The 11,631-nt window shown below is 36.0% G+C and overlaps 2 protein-coding genes across 9 annotated transcripts; both read right to left on the bottom strand.

Annotated features, from left to right (window-relative positions):
* Window positions 1-1,746: 1,746 nt before the first annotated feature.
* LOC108988069 (agamous-like MADS-box protein AGL80) lies at window positions 1,747-2,759 on the bottom strand. Its single transcript, XM_035683930.1, has one exon. It carries the CDS (start codon window positions 2,744-2,746, stop codon window positions 1,748-1,750), a length of 999 nt encoding a protein of 332 aa, XP_035539823.1. The 5' UTR covers window positions 2,747-2,759; the 3' UTR covers window position 1,747.
* A 1,738-nt stretch (window positions 2,760-4,497) lies between these two features.
* On the bottom strand, window positions 4,498-11,514 carry LOC108988196 (putative lipid phosphate phosphatase 3, chloroplastic). 8 transcript variants are annotated; one of them, XM_035694361.1, is made up of 10 exons: window positions 11,382-11,514; window positions 10,510-10,573; window positions 8,538-8,630; window positions 7,234-7,452; window positions 7,028-7,115; window positions 6,778-6,887; window positions 6,574-6,664; window positions 6,272-6,460; window positions 6,112-6,171; window positions 4,498-4,934 (listed from the first exon to the last, which is right to left on the bottom strand). In XM_035694361.1, exons 4-10 carry the CDS (start codon window positions 7,447-7,449, stop codon window positions 4,744-4,746), a joined length of 945 nt encoding a protein of 314 aa, XP_035550254.1. In that variant the 5' UTR covers window positions 7,450-7,452; window positions 8,538-8,630; window positions 10,510-10,573; window positions 11,382-11,514; the 3' UTR covers window positions 4,498-4,743. The 8 variants fall into 8 exon arrangements, with proteins under 8 accessions (XP_035550254.1, XP_035550247.1, XP_018816900.1 ...); XM_035694354.1 differs by lacking the exons at window positions 10,510-10,573; window positions 11,382-11,514 and adding exons at window positions 9,232-9,400; window positions 9,510-9,632; XM_018961355.2 differs by lacking the exons at window positions 10,510-10,573; window positions 11,382-11,514 and adding exons at window positions 9,232-9,400; window positions 9,510-9,632 and having other exon boundaries at window positions 8,538-8,626.
* Window positions 11,515-11,631: the final 117 nt, after the last annotated feature.

Below are 11,631 nucleotides of genomic sequence, written 5' to 3'. Positions count from 1 at the left end.
TTGTGAATTATATATATATATAGTACCTACTTACACGCTCTATAAGGCCTGGAGACATGAATTAATTATCGTAAACGGGACCAAAACGACGACAATGAAAGAGTTTGGTAAGATAATTCCTTCAGAATCAAACAAAGGAAGATGGGACGTGAAGACGTGGGAGGCCACACACTCACATATCCACACTAACTGAGATAAGGAATAAAGATCCAACCCCGTAGTACTATTGGATTATTGGACCAACCCAATCCGGCTAATTTAGCTATCATTTTTTCCCACCTTTTGGCTTCTCGCATCCATGCTATCTAACTCCAAACGCAGCCAAGCTCCTGATTCCGACTCCTTCTGGAACTGGAAGGGCAACGGCAGCAGCAAGAAGAAGAATGAGAGGAAGCAATTCCCGGTGGCTAAATTTCTTCGCAACAACAACGACAAGAAGGCAGAGGGAGTAGTACAAGTGCTGGGGCCTGGAGGTGGTGTAGGGATAGGGTGTGGTGCTGGAATGGGGTTTGGGTTGGTTGGAGGAATTGGCTATGGGGGCTGGCCGTGGAACCATCTGCAGTTGGTTTTTGGGGTTGGAATCGGTTGTGGTGTTGGTGTGGGTTTTGGATACGGTCAGGGGTTTGGATTGGGTCTTAGTTTGGACTCCTTAGAGTCGTATATATCCAAGCAGAGCTCCTCGGATTCAAACAAGAGATCAATTTTGTATTGAAATCATATCAAGAGCTTTTTTCTTTGTGTTGATTTTGTGTTCGTTGAATAACTAGTAGTACTGGTGGATAATTTGGATTAGCAGCCATCACCAAATTTGAATTCTTGGTAGCTTTTCTGACATCATGAGTACTTGTGAAAGGCATTGAAATATGAATACTCCTATCTATGCATGAACCGAGGCTTAATTATTATTTCCAGTTTCAGAATTTCAAAATCTGGTCATTGGTAAAACAGTACAGAAATTGACATGATGCATCGATGAAAGAATAATCTGGCATTTAAATATAAGCATGAGAAGGAGATCATAGTCGACAATGAAACTATTGAAAAATAACATTCTTCCTAACCTTATAACAATATTCAACATTCTACACGACAGACCCTGCGTGCATGTTGTTGAACACTATTTTAGCATCACGACCGCTTTTCGTGCACCGACCATCCAACCTTCGCACCTTGCTGTCTCAAGCTGATTAGTTTTCTCATTGACTTTGGCACAAATATTGCCCATATATGTCACTTTCTCTAGAAGCTTGAAACATGCAAATTAGACTGGCAGATTTCTTTTACTAATATCTATGTTGGCATTTTACAAGTCAAAATATTGACTAATTAAATGCTACTAGTTGTGTTCGAATAGCCCATGACATTAGGAACTAGAAATATATTGGAATCCTAAATTTTGGTGAAACCATAACAATGACATGAAAGCACAGGAGTATATAAGATCACGAATACTATACGAGAGCTTAAAATTAGTAAAAACTAAGAAAAGATCATTCAAATTTCAACATAATCACTGGAGAAAATCAAAGATAGAGAGGATCTTAGAATTTTGCAATCACGTATATTTATTTGTCTTCATGTGAAGAATATAGAAGAAAAGTCGAGACCCATTTTAAATCCTTAACAACGATAAGGTAAGAATTACAAAGGTCAAATTAATTAGTGCATTCAGGCCAAATTAAGATAGATCGAGCATGCATGCAGTACTAAACTTGAAGATCCCTAGGTCAAATCAAACGTTTATTCTTCATATCAAATGCTTGTTCTTCATATCGAACTCATGAATATCATATAACTCATTCACTTGAAAGTTATGCACATGCGAGTAATTTAGATTTGGCATTGTCGGGCATTGCAATATGTGGTGTGGCGTCAATTGTCTGGTGATCATTAGATCATTGTAGTTCATCGGGGCACCTGGATTGTTCCAAATCATGTTGTCCAAAACCCCGGACATCATGTTGTAGTTAGAAAGATCATTCAGGGGCGCATGAGTTTGGCTAGCAGACCCGGCGCCGAGTTGAGTCCAATGATCTTGAGTACCATGTAGCAGCCTCATGAAAGAATTATCCCCAAGACTCGGATCAAATGGAATTAGCATCTGAGATCCCTGATGATCATTTTGGAATTGTGGGGTGGTCCATTGAGTTTCAAGTGGATTCAAAGGAGATTTAGACATCTGGTCTTGATACAAGGCTTGCATGCTATTAAAATGGCTTCTGATTACTTCAGGCTGAGGGCCATTGCGGCCACCTGCAACCAACCTTGATGTTGTTGCTTTCTCCATCATGTTCTGATTCCCTTTCATCATGTTAATCCTCAGTCCTACACCTTCAATCTTTGCGTCCATGACGTCAAGAAGCAACCTTAATTGATCCTCTGTCAAAAGCTCGATGCGATCATCCCATGTTGGGTACTTTGCCTTGAGAATATTCTTGCGCAATTTTTTAATCTCAACTTCAACCCTCTTGTTCCTGTCTACGAAGAAGTCCGACAAATCAAAGGCCCCCCTTGCACGTTTGAGCGTGCTATCGGTCTTATACTTGTTGATAATGCGATCAACTTCGGCACGGTCTTGGGGCCAGGTGCCAAGTTCGAGTTCCCGGTCACCGGATTTAGGACCATAGATGATCATACAAGTGTCACTGCCGCAGAGGGTGGAGAATTCATAAGCCTTCTTCATTAGACCCCTCTTTCTCTTTTGGAAAGTTGTGATACGAGATTTCTCCTTCCTTATGAGTTCCATTGTGAGTTTTCCACGACCCATTTTCTGAACAAACAAATTCAAGATGTGCTTAGGTGAAGAATCTGGATTAAAGTCAAAATAAAATATGATCATTAAGTGCAATTTTGTGTTTTTACTAACAAACTCGTGAACTCTAAGCCCTATGTAGTCAATACAGATACAGGAATATATATCTAGTAAGAAATATAACAAAATCATCTCCAATATTTGAATTCTTTTTCAGGATCTATGAACCCAGAAACCTCAACGCCATCGCCCGACCAATTTATCTACTTGGCAGTAAAATTCATAGTTCTATGAGCATCATGCTGGACGAACCCATATTGAACTGCAGACAACATCTTATTGGAAACCCACGGCTTGCTTCAACTTGTACTTGATAAAAGAATAGCCAACTTCCCAAAGTCAACAATCTATTTCAACTACCAGAGTGGAAAAGCGTGCTCTGAAAGAGAGGGACTGAAATGAAATAAGGGTAAAAGGTCGGCATGGGAAAAGATAAATCCGAGGAGTTTACTCTACCTCTAGCGGCTTTACTGTAATAGATTGTTAAAGAAAGATCAAATACAACATCTATTTGACGTGACTTTCCACCAAATTTCTTCGTATTTTACAAGTAATTGAATTTTACATCATCCATTAAAGATGCTCTAAAAAGCAATCTCTTTTTCTGCCAATTAAAGAAGAAGTGAATGGCTGACCCAATGTAAATTTGGACAAGCTTGTAGATAATAATAATAATAATAAGCATTAAAACGATTAATCACAACTCAACACAAATACAAATCCCATCACTGCCTCTGCATATACCTCTGGCTCTCTGTTACTCCGTCTCCCTACTCCTCCAGTACTTAATTTACTTGAAGAGATTCGAGTGTAACGAGTAAAGCAAACACAAAGCGAAGCTTTAATGCATGCAAATACAGTGAAAATATAGATTCTGCCATATAAATTAAGAAGAGCATAATAAAATAAGAAAGTACCGTAAGCTTAATGGTTTTGTGGCCAACTCTTTCTTACATCTAACGGATACAGAGATATAATAATGGAATTCTCCAAGAGCTTTCATATTTAAAAAGGACAGTGGGTGTGTTTCTAACTAGGTAATTTCACATTGTCAATCTAATTTATTCTTGAGATCTATTGTAATAATTGCAATAATTCTCTAAAATCCTTCATAATGATTACGTTGTTCGATATCAAATCTTAAATTTCAAATCTTGATTGACACAGATCATAATCGGAACCCTCTGCAAAATCATGTAGAAATTATAAATCCACACCACTAAATCAGGGTTTATTTATAAAGTATAGTGCAAAGGTCAAATAAGTTTCAATGCCATTCGGCTTAACCTACTCTTTTTTAAAGTCCACTCTCAAGTTTACAGCCCTAGCTCAGACGAGCTTTTTGCCGTGATAATAGGAGATTATGCATTGATTGGGGCGCTTTGTTCTCTTCCAATGGATTGCGGATTTTAATGGTCATCTCGAATCGGTGATGATGCTCCTCATGCCTGTTGTTCCATATGCGTATGTGATATGAGGAAGCTTACGAAAATAATTCATCTTTGAAGGATTCCCATAACAACTGCACAGTATTTTTTTTTTTCTGTTGGTGTATTGTATATTTGTTTGGCGCCCTTTCCCCACCCTTCTGATCAACTCCTTTTTTGTGAATACGAGTGAAGCCTGCATTGGTTAGAAGTATGTATACATATAGTCCTCTTTTAATTCAGAGGGTGACAACAGAATTCACTCAAACCGTAAGCTTTATAAGAGTGTGTTACAAACCATAAAATCAAGCTTTGAAGAGTATAAAAGTATGCATCATTTCCAAGCTGCACTTCGGCTTTATATTGTACATAAAAAAGATGGAAAACTGCATTCGAAAGTTTCAAAATTTACTTGGACAAGTTGAGGCAACCTATCGTCTAGCGCACATATGCGTACACGTAAATGGTCCAGAGATTGGACGGTGTCGCAAAATATATACAGAACTATGTCCTGCCAGATTCGATTTCTTCCAATTTTGAACTAGAATTGCGTGCCAGGGATATACCGATACACCCGTGGATGCTTCTTTCATCTTGTTCGTTGTCAACCTGCGCCTCCATGGCCTGCACATTGGCTGCTTGTGTTCTTCCATGCGACTCCTCCAACACCCGAAAGTACGCATAAGGCCCCCAACCTACAAACAGTAAGTGCAGAACCTCAGTTATTATAAAGCGTCCAATTTAGAAGAAAAGAAAATGAAAAATTGATATATCCACGGTTAAGGCCATCTTTCAACTGGCTATGAATTTCAACCACCACCAGTCATATATGCTGATAGTCGTAGTAGTCATGTTGGCATGGCAATCAAATATGCATCAGACAAGCCAATTTTAGTCACCAAGTAGACAATCATGTCCAATAATGGAAGTTTTTTTATAGGTAATGTCCAATAATGGAGGTAAAGAATACATTTCTAGTTCATCCGAAGCTTTTTATAACTTTTTCCTAGTTACTCCTAGTACACAGTCAAGATGCTATATGTACTTCTGTCCAAAAGGTTATCTTCACTCTTGGCGAATGCATCTTTTTCACTAAGGTACTGATTCAATTGTTCGGTCTCATCCCACCCACCTAAGAGCCGAGGTCAAACCAATCTAGCACAAAAAACCCAAGGTTGTCAGGCTAACCTTGAAAGACTCTCCAAAAGTTATACCAGGTTCATGAATTTGATTCATAAGTAATGCAATCAATGTCCATTCTGAAGATAACACCAGTATGTGCATGTTCCCTTGGTAACAAAATTTTATGTACAGCGTACATTTACACTGTAGACAATGATTTAAACATTAATTTGTACAACCAAAGGGAACTAGGGCCCCTAATAGACGAGGACAAGAAGGGATATAATAAAATTATTCTTGTCCCGTCCATCACTTATTTCTGGTGTCGTACCAAATCCATTTCAAGCTTCCTAATCCATGCACATAGACAAGCAATGCTTTTCTTGGCTCTTGAGAAGAGAGAGAAGAGACCACAAAAAGAGCATCACAAAGTATAGTTTTCCTTGCTCATTTAGTAGCAGAAATAAGAACGATTGCATAACAGCCCATTTTTTTGATCAGATAACCGCCCATTTTTTCTTTCAATATAGGAAAAAAATGAAGAAAATGCTGTTGGAGAAATGCAATCACCTTGTGAATTTAATGCTGACCATTATATTATACAAGAAACATCGCTGTAAATCATTTTAGGAAATGGTATGGATCAGTATAATCATCATCTAAAATAGCAATGGAGCCTTCCAATACCATTTTCGGAAATATTGTCTCCAAATATATAAAACAGCACAAGGGATTTGCCTGGGAGCATACCTTCAGGATGATATGGGGGTGCAAAGAACTGCAAATAGCAAAACGTAGCCACTGTGAACCCTACAAAAAAGTGTTATCCTAGCAATTAATAAAGATAAACATAAAATAAGATTGCTAAGCAGTTGCAATTGCCTAAAGGACAGATTAAAGTAGCACTAACCTAAGAGACCTCCAGCAAATACATCCTGCCAGTGGTGCCAGTAGTCATCCACCCGTGAAATGCCAACAAGTGTTGCAAAAAGTAAAGGAAAAAAGATGATACATAGTTTTGCAATATGGCCTCTGCGATCAAATACTTTTATTTTTCCAGATAAGTAGAGAGACAGAAAACCTAGACCAGCAAAGGACCCTGCCAGAATTAAGATTTCCTCAAACCTAATAATTCTTTCAAAAGATTTAGCAAAACAAATATATTCATTAAGTGGCAATATAGAAGAACAAATGAAGTACAGTGCAGCTTACATGATGTATGACCACTGGGAAAACTCTTATGTCCTTCCTTTATGACATTTTTCTCACCATGACATATAACGTTTCCCAACATATCATAAACCTGAGAAGAAACTGGTTATCAACTGCCATTATCGATGGCATGATATAAACAAACATAATAGACGCTATGCTCCCTTAGAAGGAAGTGCAAAGGAACTGTAATTCGAGACGTACATCCTTTCCATCAGGAAAACAACGCCAAAAGAAGTCCGGCCGAGGTCTGCCAACAGCATTTTTTATAGCATCTGTAATAACTGCTGTGACTAGAACAGAGAACAAGAGACCTGCACATAACAAATAATTTTCAAATCATCAAACTGTCTCGATATACTTACATAAAAAAACTGTCCAAAAGATTTTTCTTCAGTTTATTGCACACCAAGAGTTTTTACTTGATCCAATAGGGAGGCATAAGATTTATCACCTAGTATGGCATGATGAAGATCATAGACATCTCTTCTCCGGAAATAGACGACAAGAAAAATCACAATTGGCAACAGAACTGAATAGACCTAATCATCCAAAAAACAGAACACAGAACCTTCTCATCAGTTTCATCACTCTAAAAATGTACTTACAAGTTACAATACTAGGGTTACATCCACACCATAATCATGTAGGAAAACTTACAGGAACAGCCCAAACTGGTACTGTATTGCTTTTAAGGGGATACTTGAGGTCATTCATCATATCCTTCCCAACAAAGCGATAAAATGGATGGATTGCATATAGGATGATCTCAATCAGCATAAGAAGCACGAGTATCAGCCAGTCATGCAAATGTGTCCTTGCAACTGTGAGTCCATGGGACTTCACAGTATGTGAACCAAGCTGAACTTCCCTCATTCTCTGTTATACATGTAACCACAATGAGAATTGGAATTATTTGATTTCAGAGTGTTAGAAATTCGTGATGGAACACGGTAATGATACATAAAGTCTATGGTGAGAATAGTGGTGACACAGAGACAGCCCCAAACAAGAGGCAAACTCCAAATCAAATGCTCTTTCACATATTTTTATCTTCTCTCTCACATCTACTTCAACAATTATAGGGAAAACCTATCAGATTCTGATATCTTCAGTATCTCAGAAGAAAGACAATAGAGTATTGAAGCCCAAAACAATATGATTTGACTCTGTAAAAGGCAGACATGAAAAATTATAGGAATCATTACAACATACATATCCCTAGTTAAACAGTGTAAGTAGCTCAAGAAGTGCTTTGGTCAGATCTCCATGGCACCAATGATGAAACATCATAAGATACAGCTGCTACCTAAAACTGCAGTGACAGTGACTATTGGCAACAATATAAAGACAGAATGCAAACGAGCGGTACATAAAAAATCAGTTATAAGCATGTCATCATTACATAAACATCAAATGCAGAAGAAAACTACAAATGAAGAAAAACAACAAACTTTGATACAAAATTCAGTGATTGAGAAGATGCTTCAATTTCATATAGCGAATTGACACCTACTATGAAAGATGTTATCTTAATTCAAGAACTTTAGAACACTTGATACTCTATTACAATAAAGACATAACAAGAAAAGGCCATTACATGCTTGTCATATAATTCGGAGATGATTCCTTTGGGATGGCTAGAATTATCAAGACAACTATAAGCAAGGCATGTAATCAGTACTATACCATGAAAAAGTTATATTTTGAAAATAATAATATTAATAACACTAATCAGTCACAAGAAACTCCATAGCCACGTGGATGTCATGAAGCATCAATATTCAAAAAAGTAAACCAACGAAGCAGAACCCCACATCAATTAACTATAATCAGGGAACAAAAAGTTCCAGTGGTTACCGAACTGAACAAAACTCCACATAAAAGGTGCAGATTCAAATTCTGTTAGCCTAATAGTCACTCAAGCTAATTCAAATGAATAGTTAGGAAAGATAATTAAGTACCTCTTTATTCTTCTGTTCTATCAATGGAAGGTCATCGGGAGAAAACCAACCAGTAGTAACCACAGAAATCTCTGACCTCTTGCTTGAAACTTCCTAGATAATCCCAAGAAGTCAATATTTAAAAGAAATGCCTTGTACACGGAATATTCACCTAGTTTAATCGTGCAAACAAAATTTTAAATTCAGGACTCCACATTGCAGCTAAGAAAGTTGAATATGTATCCTAACTACATAACTTTAAATAATAACTGGCTCAACCAGAAAACGAAATTAAACCCGAAGTTACTGGGAAGACATAAACTGAATGCACCAGAACGCAAAGGAAGCTCTATGAGGCTTTGAATAACACTGAATGGCGGAAAGAGCGTCAGTGACGAACCCGAAGTTACTGGGAGTGGGGCTATGCGTATAAATAAACATGAATGTGCTGTGAAAAATCATACGGGACTAACCCTCGAAATATTTCATCCCCGAATTAACTATCACCTGCATAGTAAATTCAGCTCCCGATACATAGCGCCCAAAATAGTCGTGAACTCAATAATCCATATAATCTATAAACAACTACTAAAAAATCTAGGATATCAAACCAAGGCACAAAACAAGCTTAAAGGCATCGGCTTAAATAATCCGGGAATACGAGCCAAAACACCCAATGTCGGTAGAAATTTCTAAAAAACATAAAAAATCTTACCCGAAAGATCCTAAACCAAGAAAGAGATCCCAAATCCCACCAAGGCATTGTTCGAACAAACCAAAACCATACAAAAATAATGCAGTTGGCAACGGAGCTTATTGGGTGTCACCATGTCAGATTATACTTGAGGGGAAGTAGAAATAGCCACAGGAAGCTTCGTGCTGGACTGGTAGGAAAGGACAAGAGGAATACATACAAAGAGTCTCCTCCACATAGATTAGAATTGGGATAACCAAGAAGTATGACATCGAAAAGCAAAGGGCTTCATTCATTACCTGAAAGCTTCGATTTTGGCAGCGAAATTGAAAAGCAAAGTGCTTGCACAGTACCCGCGTGTGAGAGATGAAAAAATCTAAATCTCACTCTACTGTTTGTAGAGTCCCAGCACACTCAACATGCTGGGTGAAAAAAAAAAAAAACAAATTTTTTTTACAACTTTCGGTTGCTCCAAACATTTTGAGAGATATTCATTCAGTAAGCCTGTCCATCACATCAGTTTACTGTAATACATCAACCTGTACACACGTCAGGTGTGTTGCGGCTGCAGCCCAAACTGATGTGCAGATTTATGCTACGGGTAAAACCGTAAAAGTCTTCTCAATATTCTTGAAATATTTTCATATTTATGAAAATATTTTATATATCAAATAATTTAAAATACTCAATAAAATTGATAAGAGAAATGCTTTAGATCCCGAATTCGGGACCCAAATATGTCCTGAATGGGACTTTTTCTTTTTTTTTTTAAATGATTAAAAAATATTGTAAATTTTTTAATTTTTTTAAAAATATTTATGATGATTAAAAAAATATATAAAATTAAAAATTAAAAAATTAAAAATGTTTTTTACCTATTCGAGACACTTTCGGGGCTACATCTCTTGTAGCAGTGCCCAATTTATAAATTCACTTTAATTTATATTTATAATTATTCACAAATATTTTATAATATTTATTATTATTATATATAAATAAAAAATAAAATTATTATAATATTTATCACAATTATATATAAATAAAATCGTTATTAAAAAAAATTAATTATTAATAAAATCCACATATTTTTTAATTATATATCTAAAAATCAATAATTCAATATATTTCATGCATCTAAACAACTTAAAATATTTTTAATAAAATTCATAAATTTACTTTAATCTCTATTTATAACTATTTATAAACATTCTCAACACTTCTAAAATATTCTTACTACTCAAATATAGTCTTATTCGCATCGAATGATAGATACCGACGGTGGTGAAAGCTTGATCATACCGTGATTCTGTGTGCGCGTGTGCGGGGCTACGTGTAAAAGCTTGATGATCGGCACGTTCCGGTTCTGCGGAAAAATATTAGATTTATATCATAACTAAAAGTAAACGGATCCTGTCAATTTATTTATTAAATTATTGGGTTTCACCTCACAGGATAATGAACTAAATGGAGAAATTTTTTGAGATCCTGGTAGTGGGCTGCCAAGTTTGTATTTTTCATTACCGTGAACCCTTACTGTCTATTTTAATTTAAACATTCTTTTCTCTCATTTTATTATTATAATTATTTTAAATTTTTATATAAAATAAAATAAATAATTTAATTTTTTAAAATTTTAAAATAATAATATTAAAAAATAATATTTTAACAATATATTTTTAATTTTTATTTAAAATTATCTTATCTTATTTCTAAATCCGAGCAACCTTGTGCCTTCTAGGATGATATGAGCAAAATTGTTGGTCTCTTTTCTAGTTCTCTTGGCCCAAACAATGCCATTTTCTTGCATATTATTTATTTGAAAATTATATGTGCATATATATATATATATATATATCTTTAAAACGTTGAAATGGTATCATGTTTTGCATATTTTAAATGAAAATATTTTAAACACCCATGATATCCCTAGAGACAAAATGAAAAGAGTCTAAAACCAATCAAGTGTGTTTACCAAATGTTTTTCGCTACTGAGAAGCAATAAAGATAAAATGAAAGGGAATGAAATGAAATGCATATAGTCTTCATTATTCAATTCAAGATATCTTCTTTAAAGGATAAATTCAAATAAATTGATACGTAAATAATGAAAGAAACATGTAACTAACATAGCCCAAATTGTCATTAAGAACTGGCTACCAAATTTGACTTACTTGCTTATAACATAATCAGCTGCGTTTATCCAACACCCTTCTCGATCGTGTTTCTCATCTATCAAACATGGAAATAATTCCTTATCAAAACCTTCCTTTCAAATCTTCTGCCCCGGGAGGGAGAGGGGGAGGGGATCCTTGCAGTTTTAACAGGGAAAAAAAACTTGTGCGGTGATAGTATTTTCCACGTGACCCCTCTCGATGGCTCCACCAGTTTACATGCAGTATTCCTAAAAATCTAAGGAAGTTG

This window comes from Juglans regia, chromosome 1 (assembly GCF_001411555.2).
Source record: "Juglans regia cultivar Chandler chromosome 1, Walnut 2.0, whole genome shotgun sequence".
Taxonomy (NCBI): domain Eukaryota; kingdom Viridiplantae; phylum Streptophyta; class Magnoliopsida; order Fagales; family Juglandaceae; genus Juglans; species Juglans regia.
Note: the sequence above shows the minus strand (reverse complement) of the source record. Positions and strands in the feature narration are given on the sequence as shown.